The sequence below is a fragment of the Ochotona princeps genome, chromosome 2 (assembly GCF_030435755.1).
Source record: "Ochotona princeps isolate mOchPri1 chromosome 2, mOchPri1.hap1, whole genome shotgun sequence".
Classification (NCBI taxonomy): Eukaryota; Metazoa; Chordata; class Mammalia; order Lagomorpha; family Ochotonidae; genus Ochotona; species Ochotona princeps.
Genome location: NC_080833.1, coordinates 55,268,163 through 55,295,144, shown reverse-complemented (window position 1 = coordinate 55,295,144; position 26,982 = coordinate 55,268,163). Strand labels below are relative to the sequence as shown.

At 38.0% G+C, this 26,982-nt stretch overlaps 1 protein-coding gene across 6 annotated transcripts in view; it reads left to right on the top strand.

Annotated features, from left to right (window-relative positions):
• Positions 1-26,982, top strand: part of DNAI4 (dynein axonemal intermediate chain 4) — a 105,481-nt gene that overhangs the window by 26,341 nt on the left and 52,158 nt on the right. For all 6 annotated transcript variants that reach the window (XM_058657751.1, XM_058657774.1, XM_058657743.1 and 3 more), the window contains exons 5-10: positions 8,239-8,395; positions 11,612-11,751; positions 12,969-13,124; positions 17,198-17,392; positions 22,723-22,931; positions 26,194-26,280. In XM_058657751.1, the coding sequence (XP_058513734.1) occupies positions 8,239-8,395; positions 11,612-11,751; positions 12,969-13,124; positions 17,198-17,392; positions 22,723-22,931; positions 26,194-26,280 (944 nt within the window). The remainder of the gene's footprint in view (positions 1-8,238; positions 8,396-11,611; positions 11,752-12,968; positions 13,125-17,197; positions 17,393-22,722; positions 22,932-26,193; positions 26,281-26,982) is intronic.

Here is a 26,982-nt window from a genome sequence, read left to right as displayed (position 1 = left end):
AAAAGCTGATTCTTTTTTTTTTTAAAGCTGATTCATTTAAAAGCTCAAATGATGGTAAATTTCACATAGGCTAACCAAGAAAGAAAAATGAGAGAGGAAAAAAGAACCTGGAATGGAAAAAATGAAAGAGATCTCATAACTACTAAGGACAAAAAGGGTTTATTAGAGAAAAATGTGAATCATTCTATATCAACTAATTTTTTAACACACATGAGATAGAACAATTCCTTGAGAGGCACAAACTGTCAATATTCGTTTCAGAAGAAATAGGTAATCTGATTGCTCTGTTTTAAGAAGTTGAATAGTAGTTTAAAACTTTGCAAAACAGAGCCAAAAAAAGATAAAACAGGGCCAGATATTTTCACAGATTCACTCTACCAGATAAAAAGAAATTTTTTTTGCAGTGAAATAGTTGAATGGGAATAGTTTTCAGCTAATTTTTGTTCAACAGCAAAATGATGAATGCTTTCCCTAAGATTCAAAACAAGGAGAGAGTATTCTTTCTCATCATTTGTATTCAGTATTGTATTGGAAGTCCTTATGAAGTGGGAAGTCAAAAGGTAAAAGAATAGAATGCCTCATGTTGCACTCCTCCTCACAAAAATATTCACTAGCAACTATCCACAAATGAGAAGATCTCTTTGAAAACTGTAACTCTTGGGAATAAGTCTGAGATTTCCATATTATCTGCAATGTGAATGAAATCTGAATGAGAAGGTTAAGAGGAAGCTAACTTTTGTTATCATAATAAATTATCTGAGTCATGCTACTTTAAAAAGAAAGGGATTTGTTTAGTTGGTTTTTCTGGAGGTACAAAGTTTAGGAGCCTCATCTGATAGTGGCCTTTATACTGTCATGGTCCTGAGGTGGCAAAGCACATCCCATGTCTAGAGAAGAACTTGTAAATTTCCTAGGCTCAGGTGTTTTGTTATAACAGTGCAAAACAGACTATGAGTGTCATAGTATCATCCTAAATTGTAGAGCAGCTTAAGTGTCCATCAGCAGATGGGTGGATAAAGAACTTGTGATATTTACATAATAAAATACTATTCATTCCCTGAAAAGGATGTTAGGTTGTTTGTGATGAAATGTATAGAACTGGAAAATTCTATAAATAGAAGACAGGCACAGAAAGACAAGTCCTGCATATTCTTACTTCAGGTGTCAGAGAAAAGAATGGTAGTACAGAGGGTTGAGGTTTGGAAGAAAGGGCTGCAGATAATATCTTAGGGAGAATATTTTTGAGACCTTTGCATAGTGTAAATATGGTTAATCACAAAGTGATAGCTAAGAGAGTAGATTTCAAATATTTTCATCATAGAAATATTAAGTATTTGAGGTTATGAAAATGCTAAGTAGCTTGATTGTTCTACATTATATTCATAAATTATAACATCACATTTTATCCCATAAAAACATATAATATAGTCAGATTATAGTAAGACTTTGCATTCATATAAAATACTTGCTCTTTTAAAACATTTTTTCAAAATACTTAAATGTAAATATTTTTAAAAGATATAAAATTCCACACAGGCATAATGAAAGTGGTTTTATAAGAAAATTTATACATAGGCCCAGCGCAATGTCTCAATGGCTAAATTCTCACTTTGCTAAGTGCTAGGATCCCATATGGGTACCGGTTCATGTTCCGGCTACTTCACTTCCAATCCAACTTCCTGCTGTGGCTTGGGAAAGCAGTAGAAGTTGTCCCAAAGCTTTGGGACCTCGCATCCATGTGGGAGACCTGGAAGAAGTTCCTGGCTCCTGGCTTTGGGTTAGCTCAGCTCTGATTATTGTAGCCATTTGGGAAGTGAACCATCAGATGGAAAATCTTCTGTCTGTCTCTCCTTCTCTCCAAAAAGCTGATCTGACTTTACCAGTAAAAATAAAATCTTTTTAAGCAAATTAAATTTTAAAAATTATACAGATTATAAACTAAGAAATAAAGCTGTTCATATTTACAAATGAAATAATTGCCATTGTACAAAAATCCAAAAATCATCTAAGGATTACAAAAAATCCTCCCGAAATGTGTAAGCTTATGTCTTGCAACATAGCAGCATAGGAGATCAATATTTAAAATAATTTGCCTACATGATTACTTGCTAACAAAATGTGGATAGAATGTTCACATGGAAAATTGTTAAGAAGAGAGATTTTTGTATTTATTTATTGGAAAGGCAGAACATCAGAGAGAAATAGAGAAGGGTCTTCCACCTACTGGTTCACTCCCTGAATGGCCACAAAGTCCAGGTATAGGCCATATTGGATTTAAGAGCCAAGGTCTCTATTATGCTTGACTACTTGAGTGACAGAAGTCCAAGGCCTTTGACCATTTTCCACTGCCTTCCCAGTGTATTCCTGCACTTCAGCAGGAAGCTAGATGTGAAGTCATAACTTACACTGGCACTCTGATATAGGATTCTAGCATAATCTTCAGTTTAACTACTGCTCCACAACACGAACCCATTTAACAATCAAAATAAATAGATTCCTTGTCTCTGCACTGTACTTAGTATTATCGGGATAACAATTCTTGGAATCCGAGTTGGTGTTAGCTGAATTGTCTGCATACCCATATCATAGTGTCTGGGTTCCAGACATGGCCTTGTTTCCGATATATTTCCTGCCTGGTGATGGCTCAAGGAGTTTGATCTCTGCCACCACTTGAAAGACTCAGATTGAGTTCCTGGCTGCTGACTTCAGTCTAGGCCAGTCTGGCTGTTGTACATGTTTGGAGAATGATCAGCAGATGAGAATTCTGTCTCTGTTTTTTTTTCTCTTTCAAATGAATAAATAAATTTATATATTTCAGAAAAAAGCTGTTACTTCTTTGCAGTTAGATGTATAGATTCAATCCAACCTTAATCCAAATCCCAGCAAGATTTGTTGTAAGTATGAACAAATTGATTTTTTAAAATTATTTTTATTAGAAAGTCAGATATACAGAGAGGAGACAGAGAAAGATGTTCCATTGATTCACTCCCCAAGCAACCACAATGGTGAGAGCTGAACCAATCCATAGCATGAGCCCAGAGCCTTTTCCAGGTCTCCCAAGTGGATGCAGGGTCCCAAGGCTTTGGGCCATCCTCTGCTGCTTTCCCAGGCTACAAGCAGGGAGCTGGATGGGAAGCGGAGCTTCTGGGATTAGAACCAGTGCCCATATAGGATCCTGGCATGTTCAAGGCAAGGACTTTATCCACTAGGCTACTGTGCCAGGCCTGAACAAACTGATTTTATGATTTTTGCTGAAACGCAAAGGATCTGGAAAAACCAATACAATTCTGAAAAAAGAAAAAGATGATTTGCATTACCTGGTTTCAGAAATAAGTATAACATTACTACGATTTAGCATTGGTAAAAGAGTAGACATTGAGCAGTAAAACAGAAAAGAGAGACTAAAAGTAGATGCAGTAATATAGCCAGTTCATGAAATGCACAAAGGCACTTCAGTGGAGAAAAAAATTTCAGTTCAACAAAGTGTGATGGGAAATGGTGGAAAAAATTTTGCCTAGATATGGACTTTACATCTTACCTAAAATGGATAACAGAACTGAATGTAATATGTGAAATGACAGCACTTCTAAAAACAATACAAAAGTATATGCATTTTTTGACTTTGTTGATGAGGTTTTTAAGTAATATCCTGAAAGAAAAAAACTGATAGACTAGGCCTTATTAAAATTAAGAATTTTTCCCTAAAAACAGCAGGGTTAAGTGAATGAAAATACAGGATACAGTGGAAGAAAATATTTACAAATCACTTATAAGAGAATGGTAGAATTTGTAAAAATATCTGTTTTGTTTGTTTATTAGTCAGAGTGCGAGCTCTCACTGACTTACTCTCCAAATTGTGAATACTGGACTTAACTATTAAATTCAACAGACAAATAGCAAGGAAAAGGGATTGAAAGATTAAAATTGGCATGTCAACAGAAATGATATGTAGATAGCAAATAATAATATGAAAAGTTTCTCACCATTGGTTGTCCTTTGGAAGTACAAAATACAACAGCAAAGAGGTACTGCTACGTATCTATTTTAATGACTAAAATCCAGGAAACTGATAACAAAAATTACTAGTAAGAATATGAAGCAATTGGGGCTATCATTCATTTCTTATGACAATATACAATGGTACAATTCACTGTGGAAAATAATTTGGCAATATTTTATAAAATTGAATGTACTCTTACATATGATCTCAATAGTTGTGCTCGTTAGTATTTGAGTTGAAAACATGTTCACACAAAAATGTGCCCTTAAAGTTTTCTAGCAGCTTAGTCATAAATGCAGAAACTAGAAGCAATGAAAACAACTTTTATAAGTAAAGATATAAATGATAAATTATTTGCACAGCTATATAATAGAATATTATTTAATGATAAATGAATGAGCTATGTATCTTTGTAACAACACGGATGAAACTTGAATACTCATTGCTAAATCAAATAAGCCAACTTGAAAAGAATATATACTTTATGATTCCATTTATATGACATCCTAGAAAAGGTAAAATGCCAACATCATTAGAAGGTGAACCTTAACACCTCTTACTGTAAGTGAAGGCTTTTCATTTTGACTTTCTTCTAGAGAGTGTAGTGGTTAAAGTGGAGAGAGGAGGAGTTTAAAAGCAGAGGAACCCTGCAGACGCTACCTCAGCTGAGTGGTGAAGGTCATACATTTGATATGAGGTGATGATAAATGCTTGTTAGCTCGGTAGTCTTTCTCCTAGAAAGCTAACATCAGTCAGACTCAAGCTAAAAGGCTCTCAAAATACCCAGACAGATAGTCCAGAAAATTAGCAAAGTTTGAGAAATTGTCACTGTCTAACATATGACTAGATGTAATGTGGTAGCTTAGAATGGGTTCTGGGACAGAAAAATGCTAAAAACTAAGGACAAAGTTGAAATAAAATATGGAGTTTAAATGCTAACAATGAATGCAGGCATATAACAATTCTGATATTCTTAAGCCTTCATTACACCAAAAACGATCCCACAATTATAACTTTATTAAATGTTAATAATAAGTCTAGGTATAAGTCCAAAAAACTTTATGTTAATAAACTACATGAACAATGTTGATGTATACTAAAGTTTGAGAGACTTTGCTTGACTGTATAACCCCAAGGAGGATTATGCTTAAAGAAGCTTTTGATTTTAATTGCAAGGTAAGAACCAAGCAGCTGTTCAGTTAGAACATAGAGTGTTTTTGAGTGCTCTCAGCAAATAAATGACTATGTAATATGTAGACGCCTTTAAAAATACTCATCAAGAATGAAGTCAGTTCAAAAAGCTCATCAACAATAGGATGAAGCAGTAAATTTATCTTGGTGCAAAAGATACCAAATCCATGCATCAATACATTTTCATGAACACTTTGAAGATCCTGTATATGTAATCATTCACATATTTGTGTATATGTTTATATATATATAAATATGCAAATTGTATAAAATCCATTGGAGGATGGATGAAAATAAACTGCTCTGTAACTCGATTGTACTGCAATATAACTCACTGTAACGTAAGTGGAAGTCTTCCGTGGTGGCTGCCTATTTAGGTCTCTGATAGTAACCAGACAACAGCGTCCCATTCCTAAATCCAGTTCTGAATTAATTGAAAACTATGATGACTAGATATGATAGATTGGAGTCAAAACATCATATTAGCAATGAAAATCTTCTGTTTAAATTCTCTAAATGACAGATTCATCCACCCAGTCACTAAAGATTCTAGACCATCTCTAATGTTTCCCTTTTTCTACCCTTTCAAGGGACTTGATGAGTTAGATGTGGAGCGCAGTTAGAAATGTCAGGCTGGGTTGGAGCTCCCTCTTCCTAGAAGGACCACTGGGACTGAAGAAAATTGTATTTCCTCTCTCACTGTCAGTAAAGCGTGGCAGACAAGGCAGTTTGATGTATTTCTGATTCTGTTTTAGGTGGAGTCTGAGGTATAGATAAGATCTGTAGTAAAACTTTCATACTGCTAGGAAATCTAATCAGGGAAATAGATTGTACTGCTACAAACTAGTTTGAAATGGTTTTGCAATATGTCTCAAATTTAAATTGCATTCAGGAAATAGAGATACAGGCAAAGACCTATTTGAAATGTAGTGCTTTGTCTCTTCCATTGAGAAGGTTGACTAGGGTCTGGTGTTACGGCACATTGGATTAAGCTGCTGCTTGAAACTCCAACATCTATCATGGTGCTAGTTCAGGTTCCAGTTCATCTGTATCTGATCTGGCTCGCTGCCAATACTGGCGAGGCAGCAGATAATGGCTCAAGTACTTGGGCCTCTTTCAACCCAAATGGGAGGTCAGGGTAGAGTTTCTGGCTCCTGGCTTCGGCCTGACCCAGAAAGCAAGTATTGCAGCCATTTGGAGAGTGAATCAGCAGATAGAGTATCTCTCCCTCTGTCTCTGTCATTCTGCCTTTCAAGTAGATAAAACAAATTTTAAGAAAAAGCAGAAGATTGACTTTGCTATGACTCTCCCCAACCTTGATAGATAACTGAAATGTTACTGTATTAGGTTTTACATATTTGCTATGCCCAAAGTAAAATTATTTTTATAATTAGCATGTCTGTGTCACTGTGTTACTTTGAGGTACATAAAATTAAATCATAAATGAAGAAAGTTCAGATATCAGAATCATAATTTTTTGTCTCAAAATTGCCAATATTCTTCTTTGATGTTAGACTTCCCACATAATCTCATTCTCATTTTCATTATAATCAAAATATCCGGACTAGATGTGCCTCCCATTGTGTTCATGTGGATAATTTTAAGTGTCCTGTTTATCATAGCCACATTTCCTTATAGAAATTAAAACTTTCTCTTGGGCCCAGTGTGATGGCCTAGTGACTGAAGTCCTCACCTTGAATGTGCCAGGATCCCATATGGGTGTCGGTTTTAATCCTGGCAGCCCCGCTTCCCATCAAGCTCCCTGCTTGTAGCCTGGGAAAGCAGTCGAGGATGGCCTAAGCCTTGGGACCCTGCACCTGCATGGAAGACCAGGAAGAGGTCATGGCTTCTGGCTTCGGATCGGCATAGCACTGGCTGTTGCGGTCACTTGGGGAGTGAAACATCAGATGGAAGATCTTCCTCTCTGTATATCTGACTTTCCAATAAAAATAAAATGAATGTTTTTTTAAAAAAGGAAGAAGCAAGCCCTCATTGCTTTAAAAAAAAAACAACTTTCTTTTATTTGACCAAATAATGAAAATTGAAGATTATTCTTAAAGAATAGCCCATGACTACAAGTTAACAATTGAAAATTTTCCATTTCCTGATCTTGTCTATCTGTATGTTATTTTATAGTGTTACAAACATAGTATGGATTTTTTTCTGTACCATTCTGTCATTTAACATTTTATCTAAACATTTCTTATTTTATCTTGTTTAATTACTACACTCACATTCATAGCTAAGTATTTTATTTAGTCTTCGCAAATAGTGATTGGTTAGGAACTTAGTAGGTTTTGTTTTCGGTTGTAAGGAAAAGTTTTTCTCAGGCTATGGACCTTCTTAAGAGAGGACAGAGCCCTAAGGTCTAGAAATGTTATATTCTTTAAGCATTACTTTCTTTCTTCTTTTAAGACAATTATTTATTTTTGTTTGAAAGGCAGACTTTACTGAGGGAGAGGGAGAGACAGAGATCTTCCATTCACTGGTACATTCTCCAAATGACTGCAATGTCCAGAACTGATCCAATCTGAAGCCAGGAGCCAGGAGCTTCCTCTAGAAGCAGGGACCCAAACATTTCAGGCATCCTTTGCTGCTTTCCTGGGCCATAAGTAGAGAGCTGGGTTGGAAGTGGAGGAGCTGGGACACAAACCAGCCCTCATGTGGGATGCTGGTGCTACACACATGGGATTAGTTTGTGATACCATTGTGCTGGTCCCAACAGCCTTATTTTCTTAAAACTTCTCAAGTTTGCCTCCACATTCTCCCTGAGTAATGCTGTCACTTGCCTCAGTCTCCCTGTAAATGTGTGGAAGAGTTATAAGGGGATATTCTTGAAATTTTGGCAGTAGTTATGAAACTGGTAGACTAGACATGCCAGGAAAAACTTCAATTATGGGCTTTCATATCCGTAATGTAATCTGTTCCTTAACCATATAAAGCCACCTGCCATGTGTGACACATCGTAGCAATTTGGTTTCTTGGGAAAATGCAAAATTTAAAATAACAATTAGTAAATGATTTTAATTAAATCATCATGTTTTTAGATTTACGAGTTATGAGGGCAGTGTATGAAACAGTTATAACAAAAGAAGACCTTGAGAAAAACGTAGATATAATACTCACTGAGACAGAAACACTGAAATTGTTTGACCTTCCAACAGTCGTGATCTCGGTAGACTCAGACGAAGCGGAGGAAGTGAGGTATGTACGGTTCAGCTGTTCACACTGTGTGTATGATTCAGATTCTTAATCTGGGGCCCTGTGCCTTCCTTCAGTGAAGGATCCTGGCAGAGTCCTGGACATGCACAGAGCACGTGTATACCCTGTGAGATTATATGTCAATTTGTAATTGTACCCTGTAAAATTATATGGAGAATGTTTATGTTACATGTAAAATTTTGGGGGGTGGAGAACCCATAGCTCTATTGCATTCTTTGGTAAGTCGGTGAATGTTAAGGACAAAGGGGAGACATTGATCAACAAGTACAATGTGTTATACTTGGATAGAAGGAGTATGTTGTTGGCACAATGGGGTGACTCTAGTTACTAATTAAATACATTCCAGAATAACTAGTAAAAGGATTTTTTGAATGTTGTGAGCACAAAGAAATGATACATGGTTGAAGTAGTGTATATGCCACTTAGCCAGCTTTAATCATTACAAAATGTATGTGTGTATCAAAGAACCACATTGTACTCCTAGGTCTAAATGTTTATTATTTTTCAATTAAAAATAAATTTAAAATTGCTGTGATGAACTTCTAAATCAAAAGCACACTTTCCTCTTCCTCTGCTTTCATAGGCCATAAGCAGGGAGCTGAGTGGGAAGTGGAGCAGCTAGGACATAAACCAGTGCCCATATGGCATACTGGCACTGTAAAGTGGAGGATTAGCCAGTTGAGTTATTGTGCTGGATTCTCAAAAGTAGGCTTTCAGACTTCATTGTCAACCTTGATTATTTTATGCTTATTATTTTTTTTCAATTTTAAAAGAAAGCACTGACATTTTTATATTTAACATTTTAAAAGGTAAAAATATATGGAAATAAATAAATTTGTAATATTAGAGCAGACTTTAGCTTTCTCTATTAATGAACATAAATATATTATGAGCTCTTGCTTCATGTATTTTGACACTGTTGTTACAGGACTACATATTAAGAATTACTATGTCTTCTTTAGTGACTGACACCTTTATCATTTGTAATACCCCTCTTATCCCTGGTGATTTCTCTAAGGCCTTTTCTGTGTGAAATTTCTAAAAGGAATTCTGTTATTTATTTATTTAAGAGACAGAGTAAGGATTGGGGAGGGACAAAGAGATGTCAAGATCTTCCGTCCACTGAGTCATTCCCCAAACAACAGTTTGAGTTGAACCAGTCTGAAACCAGGAGCAGGAACTTCATCTGGGCCTCCCATGCAGGTGCAAGGAACACAAGTACTTGAGTGACCATCATCCCTGACATCATCAAGGACCTGGAGTCAGAAGTGGAGCTGGGCACTACATCCAGGCATTTGCATCTTAACCACTAAGCTAACATCAATCTCTGATAGCTTTTTTCCTTAATGTCTCTCATTTGTTTAAACACTTTACATGTATATTATATTTCATATGTGATAAAAGAATTATCTATATTCAGGGCCAGCCACAGCAAGCTAATACTCCACCCTGTGAAGTCAGTATCCCCTACTGGGTGTTGGTTTATATCCAGATGAATCCACTTTTGATTCAGTTCTCTGCTTGTGGGCTGAGAAAGCAGTATAGGCTAGCCCAAGTCCTTGAGATCCTGCAACCATGTAGGAGACCTGGAAGAAGTTCCTGGTTCTTGGCTTCAGATCAGCTCAATTCAGGCCATTGTGGCCATTTGGGGAAGTGAAACAGGGATGGAAGACCTTCTCTCTCTCTTTCTCTCTCTCTCTCCTCTCTCTTTATAAAATCGGCCTTTCAAATAAAAATAAATAAATGTTTAAAAAATTATCCATGATCCTCAGGGTCTAGATCCCGTGCTTGGTGTTTCTGTTTTTGAAGTAGCTTCATATATTGAGTTGGAGTTCCAGGAGTACAGAATAATAAGCATGAGGTAAGAACTTAAGCAAAGAATAAGAAAAGACTACAAAACTATAGAAAGGCAGAAATTCCTCATTCCATAGAAATAGGAAAAAATTAAAAAGAAATACATGTGAATAAATTCACCTCACTAGTGAATTGTGCTGACATCCAGAATACAATATTTAAAAACATTTTTAAAAAGATTTATTTTCCTTGAAAGTTAGTATTGCAGAGAAAGAGAGAGAGAGAGAGAGAGAGAGATCTTTCCTCAAATCTTTCACTCCCCAAATGGCTACAGTGGCCAGGGTTGAGCCCACTGAAGCTGGTAGCCAGGAGTTTCTTTGGGATCTCCCATGTGGGTTCAGGATCCTAAGGCTTTGGGTCATCCTCCACTGCTTTCCCAGGCCATAAGAGAACTGGATCATGCAGTAACCAGGACATGAACCCGTATGAGATGCCAGGGCTACGGGTGAAGTTTTTGCTTGCTGTGTCATCACACCCTAAAAGGACAATTTTAAAACCAGGAAAAAAAATATAGAAACAAAGTCATCTACAGATAAACTGACAAATTATTAGGGATAAAGTAATTTCACAATTATTAAAAAGGTATAATAATGATAAAAGTGAATATTACCAATAAAATTTAAAAAATGACACAAAAATGTAAATATTCCAAGTAACTTATTAAAATAGAAGATTTAATGATACTTTTATTATTAATAGGTAAGTCAGGCAACAAATTAATATCCATATTGGGAGTTTAAACAAAAATTAATGGTTGTGTATGAGTCTTTGCACTCAATCACTAGAACATATTCTACCCAAACACATATGGAGTATTATAAAAATCTTCTATGTACAAAGCCATTAAGCAGGGTCACAAAAATCTCAAATGAAATCATTCTAAATTCTCTAGTAACGTACAGTGAACTTAAACATTAGTAACGGGAATCTCTGCAAAGTGCACTATACTTTCACATACCCATTTGGAAGATAAGAAAATAAACCCTTCAAGTATCAGAGAAGAAATAATAATGGAAATTTTAGAACTTTTTAGCTAAACAATTAAAAATAATTATGACACAAAAGTGGTACTGTAAAATAATTTATAGCTTTGAATGCCTGTATCAATGTTCATAAAACCTGTGGAACCAGTGCTAGCATTCTGTTGATAAGGACTGAACAACAATTTAAGTAAATTATTTGAAAATCATTCAATATTGTTTTTTTCTCAAGATTTATTTTTTTAGATCTCTGTTTCCTTTTTGGTGTAATCCCCATTAACAAAGTAATTTAAAGGAAAAGAATATCGTAAAATCTGGCAGTGTGGTAATTTATTAATTACTGGGGTGTATTTTATTTTTACAGGAATAAAAACAAGAATTATGAAATGCTTTGTAGAAATAGATTAGGCAATGATTTATATGTTGAAAGGATGATGCAGACTTTCAATGGAGCGCCAAAGAATAAAGACGTTCAATGTGACAGAATTGTAATGGAAGACAAAGGTAATTTATTGTATTCTGCTTGATAAGCTACCATATTTTATATTTGTTCTTAGAGTCTGTCAGTTACACATTAAAATAGATAATGAAAAATGGAAAATCTGTTATTAAATCTTTCCAGATTATACCTGAAACACTGACGTTGAACACTTGTTTTGTTACTGTTTTGTTTTGGACAAATTCAGAATTCTTTGTTTTTAAGATTTATTTATTTATTTATTTATTTATTTATTTATTTATTTATGGAAAGGCAGATTTACAGAAAAAGGAGATACAGAGAGAAAGATCTTCCATCCACTGGTTTTCTCGCCAGGTGGCTGCAATGGCCAGAGCTGAGACGATCTGAAGCCAGGAGCCAGGGGTTTATTATAGGTCTCTTGCGTCAGTGCAGGGTCCCAAGGCTTTGGGCCATGCTCTACTGCTTTCTCATGCCACAAGCAGGGAGTTGGATGGGAAGCAGAGCAGCCAGGGCAGGAACCAACACCTATATGGGATCCTGGTGAATGCAACTGGAGGATTGCCCAAGTGTCTGGAGCCTTGACTACCCACGTATGAAAACAAGATGAAACTCCTGGCTCCTGGCTTCAGCCTTACTCAGCCCTTTCAGCCTTTTAAGAAGAAACACCGGATGGAAGATACCTCTTCTTTCTATGTCTGTCTGCCTGTATTTTTCTCTCTGTAACTCTACCTTTTGAATAAACTAATGCATTTTTTATGTTATAACATATTTATTTATCTTTAGAATAGAATCTATCATTTTCCCAAAAAGTATATTCTTTTCATATAACAGGTAAATTGGCAGTTTTACTTGATAAAAATGGAGTCATATTCTTGCAAATTAACAGCTCTTTAGAATAGAGCGTGTTATCTGTTAGCTGTAAGTAAAGGAATATAAGCATCCTGTTACAGCGTGATTGTCCAAGTCGTGACAGACTTACGAGATCATGCTGCACCAGCTTGGAGCTGAGGGCGAGTAAGTGTGGCTTCAGAAAACGTGGACAGGATAATCTAGAATTCTTCTTCAAACACTAAAGCAGTTGTATGTGCTGGAGTACAATGACTAGGGATCTCTTGTGCTGGCCCTTAATTTATTTCTTTGATTTCATTTAACTTCATAAGCAATAAAAGACTCTTAGATTTTGTTATCATTGGTTATCTATGAAGCTGAAGTATTGGCATCTGATTTAAAATAATTCTCACCTTTGTTTCTCTTTCTTTAGGCATAATGTCCACTGCCTGGGATTTGTATGATTCTTACAATGCTCTGGAACGTTCAGCTTCATCAGTAAAACACCCTGCCATGGAATCAACTAGCAAAGCAAGTGTCCATTCTAAAGAACGAGACCAAAAATTGTCAGGGAATACAATGGAAAAAAGTAAGATTGTACTTATTTCAGGTTCTTGAAAACTAGGTTTTCATGGGGCCCAGCAGTGTAGCCTAGCAGCTAAAGTCCTCGCCTTGAACACGCTCGGATCCCAGATGGGCGCCGGTTCTAATCCCGGCAGCTCCACTTCCCATCCAGCTCCCTGCTTGTGGCCTGGGAAAGCAGTCAAGGACGGCCCAAAGCTTTGGGACCCTGCACCCATGTGGGAGACCTGGAAGAAATTCCAGGTTCCCGGATCAGCGCGCACCGGCCCATTGCAGCTCACTTGGGGAGTGAATCATTGAACGGAAGATCTTTCCTCTCTGTCTCTCCTCTCTGTATATCTGACTTTGTAATAAAAATAAATAAATCTTAAAAAAAAAAACCAACTAGGTTTTCATATGAGATTTCAAAATTTTTTTGGAGATTACAATATTTCATTTCTGATGGGACAGGAAAATGACAGCTTTTACTCAAAAAAAAAAAAAAAAGGCTGTTACTCTTTCACACTGTCATGAACTCTGAACTGAAAAATTCTTTTTCTTTGATGCCTGTCAAGAGTGTCCAAAGATTTTCCTTTGTCTAGTGCTTCTTTCCATGCTCTTAAAGCTCTCTCTCTCATTTTCCATGATACAGTTGAATCTAGAGGATCTATTTAATGGAGCCAAGTATGCCATGAAATGGACATACGCTGCAGTAAACTGTTAAGTATATCTTGACAATAGAACAATAGAATGCTAGACTTCATGCCATTCTCTATATCTACGTCAGGATACACTTAAATAGTAGCATGAGGAACTTGTGACTTGTTGAGGGACTGAATTATTGTTACAGTACAGGGGAACACAGCATGGGAGAGTGGGAGGAAGGGCAAAGGAGAACTTAAACCTAAGGAACTGCATCATGAAATATAAAGAATTTTTAAAATCTGTAGGTATTAGGATTAACCTTTTTTCCTTTCTGCTTCTCTCTTCCCACTTTCCTCCGCCTTTCCCCCATATTATTACAGCAGTATGATCTTTTACTCTTAATATTTCTCCCTGCAAATTATATAACTTTAAAGAAAAGGGCTGTGTGTTACTAGGTACAATTTTCACAGAAAATGAAGATACATTAGCAACACTAATTCTTAATTGGGGGGATTTTATCTCCAAAAAGGACATTTAACAATGTCTAGTGATGCTTTTGGTTGTTATGACTATGAGGAACTTACATGCTCGCCTTGAATGCGCTCGGATACCATATGGGTGCCAGTTCTAGTCCCGGCAGCTCCACTTCCAATCCAGCTCCCTGCTTATGGCCTGGAAAAGCAGTTGAGGATGGCCTAAAGTCTTGGAACCCTGCACCTGTGTGGGAGATCTGGAAAAAGTTCCTGGCTCCTGGCTTCAGATAGCCGCAGCAACTGTCGTTGCGGTCATTTGGGGATAAATCATTGGACGGAAGACATTTCTCTCTGTCTCTCCATCTCTCTGTATATCTGACTTTCCAATAAAAATAGATTAATCTTAAAAAAAAGCCTACTTTCTCTTTAGGTGAGTTTTAGTAGTCATTTTTAGTGAGTTTAAGTAGATGCTTATGTGAGTATATTTCAACAAATTCATTTCTTATAACATTTGCCAACACAAAGTTGTCCACAATGTTTCCTTACTCCTTGAGAAGACTGGAATCAGTAGTAGCAATAGTTCTATTCCTCATATGCCTTCTTATGTCCTTTCCTTCTTGCTTGATTTCCATTATAGAGGCAGAGAGAAGGAGGGGAAGGCTGTAGGGAAAGAGTGCGTGAGAGGAAGTCGTCTGATTTATTCTTCATATGCCTGCAATAACTGGGCTGGAGTTAGGACCTAACCCATGTTTGGCTGCAGATGGCAGGATCTCAAATATTTTGGTTATCATCTAGTGCTTCCCAGGGCAGTAAGCAAGGTGCCAGAATGAGGTACCAAACTCATATAGTACGATCCAGGACACAAGTGTCTTAGCCAGTATCTTAAATACTAGGACAAATGCCTGCCCCTCCTGCCCTTCCTCCCTCCCTCTTTTCCTTCCCTCCTCTCCTTCCTTCCTTCCTTCCTTCCTTCCTTCCTTCCTTCCTCTTTCTTCCTTTGTTTCTCTCACTCCCTGTCTCACTAGATGAGACCTCTTGACTTTGTTCTTTTCAGCCTTCAGAACTGTAAGAAACAAATTTCTTTTTAAAATAAATATTCTGTTATAAAATGGAGTAAGATGTATACAAATTACATTGTGAGGCTATCATTGCTTATCTTCTGAAAAAAATTTATGACAGTTTTTAGAAATGACCGTTGTGACGAAGTGTGCTTAATTGCTGCCTGTGATGCCAGCATCCCTGTGAGCACCAATTCCAGACTCATTCATTCCACTTACAACCCAGTTCCCTGCAAATGTGTCTGAGAAAGCAGCAGAAGATGGTGTAAGTGTTTGCACCTCTGCTATCTGCTTTGGAGATATGGCTGAAGCTCCTGTTCCTGCCTTCTGCCTGGCTCTGTCCTGGCCAACATGCCATTTGATGAGTGGGCCAGCACATGGAAGACAGTATAGTTTCTTTCTCTATCTCCATCTCTGGATGTATCTCTTTCTCTCTTTCTCTCTCTCTATGCTTCTCTCTAACATTGTCTTTCAAATAAATAAATGAAGGAATAAATAAGTAAATAGATATTTTTGTTCATTTTTAAATTGCTATTATTTTCCATGATATAGCTTGTAAATATAGGATTTCTCTTTCACCCTCACTTTATTACTGCCCCATTTTCACTTCCTATAATTTTCCTTCGTATTATTGAAGTAGTATAGTCCTTTAGTAAAAATTACAACTTTAACATTCTGCTATTCAAGTGTATCGTGGCTTTGTAGGTATAGGCAATTGTAGAAAATCAAGTATCATACTGCCAAGGTATAGTTAACAGTTTCATTGGGAGTCTTTCTTTCTTTCTTTTTTTTTAAAGATTTATTTATTTTCGTTGGAAAGGCAGATGTACAGAGAGGAAGAGAGACAGAGAGGAAAGATCTTCTGTCCGATGGTTCTTTCCCCAAGTGAGCGCAACGGCCGGTGCTGCGCTGATCCGAAGCCAGGCTGGAACCTCTTCTGGGTCTCCCACATGGGTGCAGTGTCCCAAATCTTTGGGCTGTCCTTGACTGCCTTCCCAGCCACAAGCAGGGAGCTGGATGGGAAGTGGAGCTGCCGGGATTAGAACCAGCACCCATCTGGGATCCGAGCATGCTCAAGGCTATTGCACCGGGCCCAGGAGTCTTTCTTTTTTATTTGGGAGTAGAAATGAACACTGCAAAATTATCTTCTCGGGATGCTAGTCTCCATTAAGCAATTCATCTATGAGAATATATATATATATACTTGCTTACCCATATATTTATTTGTTTTGAATTTTCATGAATGTTTGCCTTAAATCAGAGAAAGTATGTGGCAGTCCTTTTGGGCTGAACTTATTTAACTGAGTGTAATGGTCTTCAATTGGAACCATTTTGTTGCAAAGGGTAGGGTTTCTTTCTTATTAATGGCTAAGTAATATTCCACAGAATAGATATGCCACAGTTTCTTTACCTTTTGCTCTTTCAGTGGGCATCTGGATTGTTTCCATGTCTTCACTATTGTGGACTGTGCTGCTTTAAATTTAGGGAACCAGGTTGCTTTCTTGTACATAGATGTCAAATCAGTGGAGCCCACAAATCTATGACTTGATTCACCTCCTGTATACCCAGTGGTCTTTCCTCTTCCCACCTGCGTGTAGATGGAACTCTGGTTGCCTTCAGGGTGTGTGTGTGCTGCACTGCCTCTCCACTGTCTCTGTGTTTTCCCCATGTCCTCAAGTCCCTGTGTCCCCGTGCCATTGGCCTGCCACTCTTATTACCTAGGATCACTTCCTCTTGACTTTTCCTCCACTAATCCTTCTCCCTCCATTTTATTTTGTTCCATTCCACCATCTTGCCTCTGCCAATAAATACATCTTTTTAAAAGTAGGAATAAAAGAATGTTATCTTTAAATTTTGGAATTTGTGTGTGAAACATCTATTATTATTTAGATATGTTAGCATTCCACCATGTTTGTATTTTATAGATAGTGAAGCTAGTTCTCTAATGGATATAGAAAATGTAATTCTGTCTAAAGTCCGTGAAGATGAAGAAGACCACTCAGAAGCAATATTAAAATCGGACAAGTTTCACCAGGACTTATTTTTTATGGAACGAGTGGTAATGGCAAATATATTTCAGCCAAAACTTGCAGCTTACCGTCAGCTTCCTATTTTGAAAGGTACTCTTAAAAAATAATTATGCTCAAATTCAAATATTTATTATGTATCTCTAAATGTAATCTAAATAATTGGATATCTCTTTTCAGGGGATATATTTCTATAAGCTTGGCACTAAACAACCGAATGGCAATGAGTCCAGACTAGGAAACTCAGAAAAGGTTGACCATTTGATTCAAATCTTCATTAATGTCCCAGTTCTTTTTTCTCCATTGTTCCTTCATTTATATAGTTAATCATTTTGACTGTCTCATATTCAATGCCCCTTTTTTCTTTCAATTGATATTGTCCAGATTCTGGTTTTTATTCCTGCTCTATAACATGACTACTATGTTCAGGAAATATTTTTTTTGTCTCAGTTTTTTTTAATATATATTCATTTATTCATTAAGTACATTGTATTACATGACACAATTTCATAGGTACTGGGATTCCCTCCACCCCCTTCACCCCAAACCCTTCCCCCATGGTGAATTCCTTCACCTTGATGCATAACCACAGCTCAAGTTCCGTTGAGATTCCCTAATTAAAAGTTCACACCATACAGAGTCCAGCATCCCACTTGTCCAGTTCAAGTTCAACGGCCTCTTAGGGAGGCCCTCTCAGGTTTGAAGGCAGAGCCAGCAGAGCGTCACCTCGATCAATTAGAAGCTCCAACATATCATCAGCAACAGTCCAAGTATGATGAGGCTGGTGCAGAGTCCACTGATTGACATAGTCCATCTTAGAGTTTCCCCTTGTCCAGTTTTCCGCTGGAAGCATATAGCTGAGGTGGTTGATTGATCTACTCCATTTTCCATCTTTTCTTGGTTAATGTGTTGATTCCTCCATTTTGTTCAGGGGAATCCCCTAAAAAACTTTGAGGCATTCCCAGTCCAGGCTCCTACATGTACTACTAGTAAGCACAGTGCCCGCCACCGTCCATCACTCCGATCAGCTGGTGGTTTTACCCCCTGGGTTGGTTCTATTCTGAGCCTCGACCTCCATTGGAACCAATGAGTATCGCAGCTCTCCCCGGCTCTACCCATCACACTCTCGTCCCTCACCTAAACCAGTGGGAGGTGTTTCACGTCATCCACTGGTAAGCCCAAGCGCTGAAACTGTGTGGGGGCCTGGCCGGGTTTGGTCGTGATTAAAAAAAAAAAAAAAAAAAAAAAAGTACAAAACACAAAATGCCAAGGTGAAATGGCCTGTGCCAGTAGGGAATGCAACACCCGACCAGCACACCTCCCACTGTTCAGGAAATATTTTAAAGAATTTTGAAAATTCTTTAAGACAAGGTGGTTTAAAGGAGATAACTGGAAGGCATATCTGGGGCAGGGCCAACGCACATGCCCACATGGGAGAACTGAACTAGGCTAAGTAGCATCACATGCTGCCCACTGGTATACATGAAAACTGGGGCTGGGGAGGCCTGCCTGGCCAGACTTGGCTGTAGAACCCACTCGTGAGTGATATGGCAGGTATTGGGCCACAGCATCAACAGGAATTCAGGAGAGCCAGATCTGGGGGCAGATTCTGTAAGGGACTTGTGGGCTTGCCTCTGTGGGACTACAGAACCCTCAGATATGCCTGGTAAGTTGGGGGGTGGTGATGGGTTGAGCCAGGCTGGATCACAGAAGTCACCTGACTGCAGAACCCATGGGTTTGTATAAGAACTGGGGGTGGTGACAGGCAGGAGCCAGGTCTGGGAGAAGGCCAGAATGAGCCAGACTGCAGTACTTGCTGGCATATGCAAAGGCCAGAACTGAAGGCAAACCATGCCAAGCAGAGGCATAGCACTGCTGACACATGTGATTCAGGGCTTAAAGCAGGCCTGGTAGGAGGGAATCCACCCTACTAGACCATAGCTTCTTCTGGGGAGCACAGGAGCTGGGGAAGAGAGTGGGCCAGGCTGGCTGCAGCCGTCAGCATTCTTGGTGACTTGGGTTTGGGACCAGGTTGGGGGGCCAGGCCTCAGAACCTGTTGGCATGCAAAAAAGGATAAGGCGTGGGATGTACCTGGCTAGACAAGACTGCAGCACCTACCAGTGAGAGCTGAGACTGCAGGCTGACCATGCCAGGCTGGGTCAAAGCACCTGCCAGGACACACAGGCTTCATGGCTGGGATGAGCATGGTAGAGGTACTTTAGGGACTCGCCTGCTAGGCTACTGTTCCCACTGGTGAGTACAAGAGCCGAGACTGTGGGCAGATCAGGATGAGCAAAGCTACAGTACCTATAGACATACATGTGAGCTGGGTCTAGGGACAGACCAGAATGGGCTAGGCTCTAGCAACTGATGGTGCTTTCAATAGCTAGAATGGGTGTGGGACAGGCTGGCCTAAGCTGCAGCATCTGCTGGTTCACATGTGAGCCTGGGGTTGAGCCGGGCTAGTCTATGCTGTAGCACCCACTTGTGAGGACCGGAATGGGTACAGCCAGTCAGGCTAGGCCACAATAGTGCTATTGAGTGCCAGTATTGGTGGCTAACCATGTCAGGTTGGGGAACAGCACTGGTGGCACTTGTGAGATTTAGGACTGGGTGCAAGCCTGATAGGGGGGCTTGGGGAATTTCCCTGCTAGACTGCAGCTTCTGTTGGTGAGAACAAGGGCCTGGGCAACACGGAGTATAGCACCAGCTGGCATATATGTAGGCTGGATCTGGGGGCGGGCTGGGCTGGGCCAGTCTAGATATAGAACATGCTGGAATGAGCCAGGATGTGGTACAGGCCAGGCTGGGTTGCCTGCCAGTCCACATGAGGGTTGGGGCTGGGAGTGAACCAAATTAGTCTGCTGCACTTGTCAGCATACCTGTGGACCAGGTCTGGGGAAGGTCAGGCTGAGCTAACCTACAGCACGTGGGTGTGCTAGAGAGTCAAAAACCAGGATTGGGGACAGGCCTGGTGGTAGATTTGGGGGATATGTCCCAAGGCCTCATGTTGGGGACCTGAAAGAAAATCCTGGCTCTTGTTTTTAAAATGGCTCAGACCTGGTTGTTGCAACCATCTGGGGAGTGTAGTAGCAGATGGAAGATCTCTTTCTGTGTTTCTTTGTGCAATTGTGACTTTCAAACAAATAAATTGTCAGAAAAAAATTGTAATTTAGAGTTCTGTAAACATTGTAACTTTTGTAAACTGGTGATAGATAAATCCCTTAATGTTATTTAAGAATAAAAGTACCATAAGAGATATTTTTATCAGCTAAGAATTACATACAGTGAAATACATATGCTTTTTAAAAAAGATTGCTTTTTGTTTATTGGAATGGCAGGTTTATAGAGAGAAGGAGAGAGACAGAGAAAGATCTTCCGTCCACTGGTTCAATCCCTAACTGACCACAAAGGCCAGAGCTGAGCCAATCTGAAGCCAGGAACTTCTTCCGGGTCTCCCACACAGGTGCAGGGTCCCAAGGCTTTTGCCTATCCACTTCTTTCCCAGGCTACAAGCAGGATGCTGGATAGGATATGGAGCAGCTGGTACAGGAACCAGCACCTGTATGGGATCCAGGCAGTTGCAAGACGAGGACTTAGCCACTAGCATCATGCTGGGCCCTATATATGCTTTTATTGAATTTTATTTGGAAACGCAGATTTTTATAGAAAGAAGGAGAGACAGAGAGGTCTTCCATGTGCTGGTTCACTGCCTGAATTGCTGCAATAGCTGGAACTGAGCTGATCCAAAGCTGGGAGCTTTTCAGCCTCCCATACGGGTGTAGGGGCCCATGGCCTTGGGCCAGACTTTTCTGTTTTTCCTGGCATTAGCAGAAATGACCAGGAAAACTGACTGGAAGTGGTGCAGCTGAGACACAAATCAGCACCCATTTGGGATGCCAGCACATGTAGGCAGAGGATTAGCTTGCTATACCACTGTGTTGACCTTTTCACTATATTTTTTTAAATGTTTTGAAAATATAAAAATAAACAATATTCTAGTTGATAGAACATACCCAATCTACCCTAAAATTTACCCTTTGCTATTTTCCAAATAAATTTTATTCCACAAACAGGCATTTACCTGATTTCTGTCACCGTATATTAACCCTCCCTATTCTACTACAACATGTAAGTGGTTCATACAAGAAGATTTTTGGTGAATGGGGCTTTTTACTGCCAGTATTACTGTTTCTGAGATTCATCAAAGTTGAAATGTATATAAATTATTTTCTCCTCTGAATAGTATTCCAGTATATGTATATACCATAGTGATTTATTTATCCATTCACCTGTTGCTAGACATCTCAATTGTTTCAGGCCTACTGCGAATGAAGTTTCTACGAGCATTTTTGTTTCACTGTTTTGACAGACATATGTTTTAATTTCTCTTGTGTAAAAAGGAAGAGACTTGGTTGGTCATTGGGTAGATGCATGTGTGGCTTATTTGGAAAGCATTAAATCCTTTCCCTAAGATATATACCATCTTGCATTTCTATAAGCAGTGTACAAGCCGCACAGTTGTTCCACATTCTTAATTAACGCCTGATGTTGGCAACGTTTTTAATGATTATGTAAGCTTAACTGGTGACTTCAACCGAAGTTGCTGACTAGATGCTGTTTCATTACCTAAGCAAGTCAACATGCATCAATAATTACACACCAGCATTTGATATTTATCTATTAATCTAGAAAATGCCTTTTTCAGCAGGCCTGTTGCTTAGTTTCGATATTAGTTTAAGTTTTACCCAAATGTTGAAGGTTTGGTCCCCAAAGCCTTGTGTTAACAGTTAACAGATCAATCCCAGCAGTTAACACATTAAGGGTGGAAATTTCGTTTAGTGATGGTGCCTGCAGTTGACCCTTTTGAAAGATACTAGATTAGAACGTTGCAGTAGAATCTCATCTGATAAAATCACAGTTGTTTTATAAGAAAATACACAGAGACCAGTGCTCGAACTAAACTTTCTTATTTCATATGTAGGTCTCTCAACTATTGAGGTTTGTTTTGAAAACTTAATTCATACCTCTAGCTTATAGGCCCATTAATGAGAAACAAGTTGCATTCAATTGTCAAGGCCAGCTATATTACTATTATTGCCTTATCTCAGAATTATATCAAGAATACAGCCCTATGTCATAATTTATTTCACTGGAATTTTGGTTGCCCTTCTTTTCCATGAAAAAACACACTGGTTCATCATGCTGGTGATATATCCTGATTGTATCTAACAAGTGAAAAGGAGCAACTGCTCTACACTTATAGGGATGACATTTGCATATCAGAGGGTAGAAAAATAAATATTACTAAAATTCTGTGTTCTTCTACTTCATTGAACTATTTGGAACGATACGGTTTGGAGCCTTTAGCAACCCAGACAGGTATAACGGACAATGATCATTTTGTCTGGTTTCCTTTTAGAACCAGAACCTGAACAACTTAGAGACATTTTAGCAGGGGAAAAACATGAAGAGGTAGAAGAAGAAGCTAAACAGGAGGAGGAAGAAGAAATTGAAATAAATGCAGAACAGTCGACAATACCAGCCAACTTGGAACGACTTTGGGCTTTTTCCTGTGACTTAACCAAAGGTCTGAATGTGAGCAGCCTTGCTTGGAATAAAACAAATCCAGTAAGTTAACAAACATTTTAAGCATTTAAGGGCAAGTACAAAGTTCTAATAGTCAAGGTTGTTTTCCCTCTCAGATATGGGAGAAGAAATTTAAATTGGCCTTTAGTTTAAATGTCCTTAAAACAAATTCTTGTTTCAAAAACTGAAAAATATGAATAGTTACAAAATGATGTTTTCCTTCCTTAATGCAAAAATGATACCATTTTTTATTTCAGGATATACTTGGAATATGACACTCCATGTCAGATATTGCAAAGTAAAGTAGATGACACATGGTTGAGTTTTAAAACATTCACCAAAACGTATTTAGCCAAATTTTGTGTTCTCCTGAGATTTAATAATGTTTGAAAATATGTATTTTCAGTGACCAGTAAATATGCTAATTTGTAGATTCCCTAAAATACTAATATTGCCAATATTAGCAGATACTTAAACAGCATTTACTGTATACCAGACACTGTTGTGTTTACCTGCATTAACACAACCACCCTAGGAAATGTGTATCATTATCTTCTTCATTGTATTGATGAGGAAGCTGAACACAGAAAGGTTGAATCACTTGCCCAAAGTTCCACAACCGCTAAGCGAAAGAGCTAGAAATCAAGCTCAGTACCTTTCTCCAGAGTTCTTGTTTTGCTGTACTACCCAAAGTCCTCCTGAGGCAAATAAGATGAATAGTCAGCTGGGGGACTGTGTATTTGCTTGTATAAAAGAGATAATTTATACAATAATGAAACTTGTCTTCCCCAGGGAATTATAAACGGATTCTGAAAGTATTTTCTAATCAGCAATCAAACGATCGTTTGAATAATGGCAATATGTTTGGAATAAATATTTAGCATATTTTAAAATGGTTGAAGTTAATTTCTTTAATAATTAGCTTCATAACCTTATTGCCACATCCCATTAGGTGATATGTGTAAACCTAATGGTTGTTCCAGTTATTAAAAAATACAGAGTTGGGAGTCAACATTGTGGCGCAGCAAGTTAAGCCCCCACCTGCAACACCAGCATCCATATCAGAGCACTGGCTCTAGCACAGCTACAAAGATGTTGATCCAGCTCCCTGCTAATTCACCCTGAAAGGCAGCCAAAGATGGTCTAAGTATTGAACCCCTTCTGCCTTTGTAAGAGACCAACAAGTTCCTGGCTGTTGGTTCAGCATAGCCCAGATCTGACTGTTGGACCCATCAGGGAGCAAACCAATCGAGAGACAATGGCTCTTTCTCTCTCCATCTCCCTTTCTGTGCCTTTCAAATAAATAAATCTTCTTAAAAAATACAGAACTGACAATATTTTTTGTTGAAAGTTAATAATACATTATTTTAACTATGTATATTTGTTTTATTAAAATTCTTTTACTATGGATTTATCTTTAGACAACTGTAATTGGAAGCATCTTATAAAAAAGTAGAGCTCAATAAATCAGTGACAGGCTATATAATAAAGATACACAAAATATTTGTAGAATTGATATACTAGCATTTTATAAATTCATGATTACAATTGAAATTTGAAAAATCATGTTGAATGAGATCAAATAAAAGCATGTTATAAAATTAACCTTATAATATTTATTAATTCATTCTACAAATATTTATTGAACATTCACTTTGTGCCAGGCATTCTGCAGAGGAATTAGAGATAACATTTTAATCAAATCATATGCAAATTCTGCTCATATAATAGCTTTCTATGTATTTTGTTAAGGAAAATGAATGGTGCTATAGGAGCAAGTAAGAGATGCTTTTGCATGCTTCTTAAAGAAGGTATGCCTATAGAAAGTATATAAGAATAGAGATGGAAAAGGTATTGTGAGAACTTTCTTAAGAGCTAGTTATGCAAAGATGATGTTGTGAAGGTAGGTGGTAGTGACAAGAATATATAATGTATTTTTAAATAAATTTATTATTTACCATGATACAGTTTTGTAGGTATAAGAGTTTGTTCCTCTCATTCCTCTTCCTCCCTCTCTGATCTTTTCCTATTTTTTTTAAGATTTATTTATTTTTATTGGAAAGGCAGGTATGCAGAGAGGAGGAGAGATAGTTTCCATCAGCTGGTTCACTCCCCAAGTGGCCACCATAGCCAGAGCCAAGCTGATCCAAAGCCAAGAGCCAGGAGCTTCTCCTAGGTCTCCCATGTGGGTGCAGGGTCCCAAGGCTTTGGGCCATCCTCAACTGCTTTCCCAGGCCACAAGCAGGGAACTGGCAGGGAAATGGGACAGCTGGGACACAAGCCGGTGCCATGTGGGATCCCAGGCATACATGGCAAGGACTTCAGCCACTAGGCCAATGCACCAGGCCCCCTCTTCCTGACTGTTATTCCCTGAATTATCATGGTATATATGCATATACCATATATATAATATATATACACACATACAAACACACATATATATAATATTTTTAAAGCAAGCAATTCTGATTACCAAAAGGAGGCTGTATTTAATAACCCTTTTTTCTATATGCATGTCAATATTCATTTCTTGAAGGACCTAGTGTGTCATTCAGCTTGGGCTACTGAACAAAATTGCCCAGGCTATGTAAATTAAACAGATATATGTTTTTACAGTTCTCGAGGCTAAGAATTTCTAGATCAAGATATTGGTTGATTTGGCTCCTGTTAAGAGCTCTGTTCTGACGACTTCCAGCTATGTGCTCACATGGGAGGGAAGGAGGAAAGGATGGGGTTGGGGGAGAGACAGACAGGGAGAGAGAGTCAGCTCTTGTGCCTTTTCCTCTTCCTATAAGGCCTTGAATCATATTGAATTAAGACTCTGCCTTGAAAGCCTCATTTAACCTCAGTTACTTCCTTAAATTTCAGTCTCAAAATTCGATCATAATGGAAATTACGGCTTCTACATGAATTTGGGGAGTATAAAATTCAGTCCATAGCATCTCTACCTTTATCTTAAGTGGCTTCTTTTTGTCACTTGAAATCATTAGACTATCCTCCAAAACCCGTAAGATGTAATATAGTGTGATCTGGGAAGATTGCATTAATAGGTGAAAGAACTTGTTAGCAATTTGTTCTTTATAGGTATTTATTTTTCAGTCTGAAAATGAGAAACACGATACTGATTCATTTAATTTACATATAAAAATGGAGGGATAGAGTAAAGACAGTGTACTGATAATTTTTGCTCACAGCTGAAACGTCCTATTGTTATTCTCAACACAGTCTACTAGGTGTCCTGTTACATATGCCAGTTTGTTTGTATTGTCTTCTCTCATTTTAAATATGTCCTTCTGGTTCTTAGGATCTTTTGGCTATCGGCTATGGGCACTTCGGATTTAAAGAGCAAAAAAGAGGATTGGCTTGCTGCTGGTCAATAAAGAATCCCATGGTAATCCACCCAGGAAGAAGAATGATTTTTAAATGGCTAAATGTTGACAATTTTCATGAAATATGTAATTCTATATAATAATTTTACAAAGTTAAAGAAAATTTATGGGTTTTTTTGGTCAGTTTAAATCCATTGCAAATATAATTTGTTCTTTTTAGAAGAGAATATATAACGTAGAAGAGAATAAAGGGAATTTATTCAATAAATATTTATTGAGCAAATACTCTGTTAGATCTATTCTTGATATCACAGATGATTATAAAGAAGAATGAATCTTCAAGTGAAAATCATTAGAAAATTGTAGATTTATTTTCGTACATAGCTTTTTTAAACATATGAATATCTATTATTATCTGAACTCTGCTCTCCTCAAGATATATAAAATAGATAATATGATCTTAATGACATACATTTTTTCAGAGAACAAATAAGAATCATAAGAATATTTTTTCTTGATAGACTGAATTAGTTACTTTACAATTTTACGTTTAGTTTTAATTCAAAACTGCAATATGTAGTGGGAAACTTAGAGAATGGCTAAAAGTGCATATAAAACTAAAGTTTTTTTAAATAGCCCCAGTCATTCAGAAATCTGTACTTGTATGGCATAAAGGAATTTTAAATGTAGAAGAATTGACATAAGATTCATCACTTAGTTAACTATCTTCTTACTTCATAGGTGCTTAGAAAAAGAAGATTGAT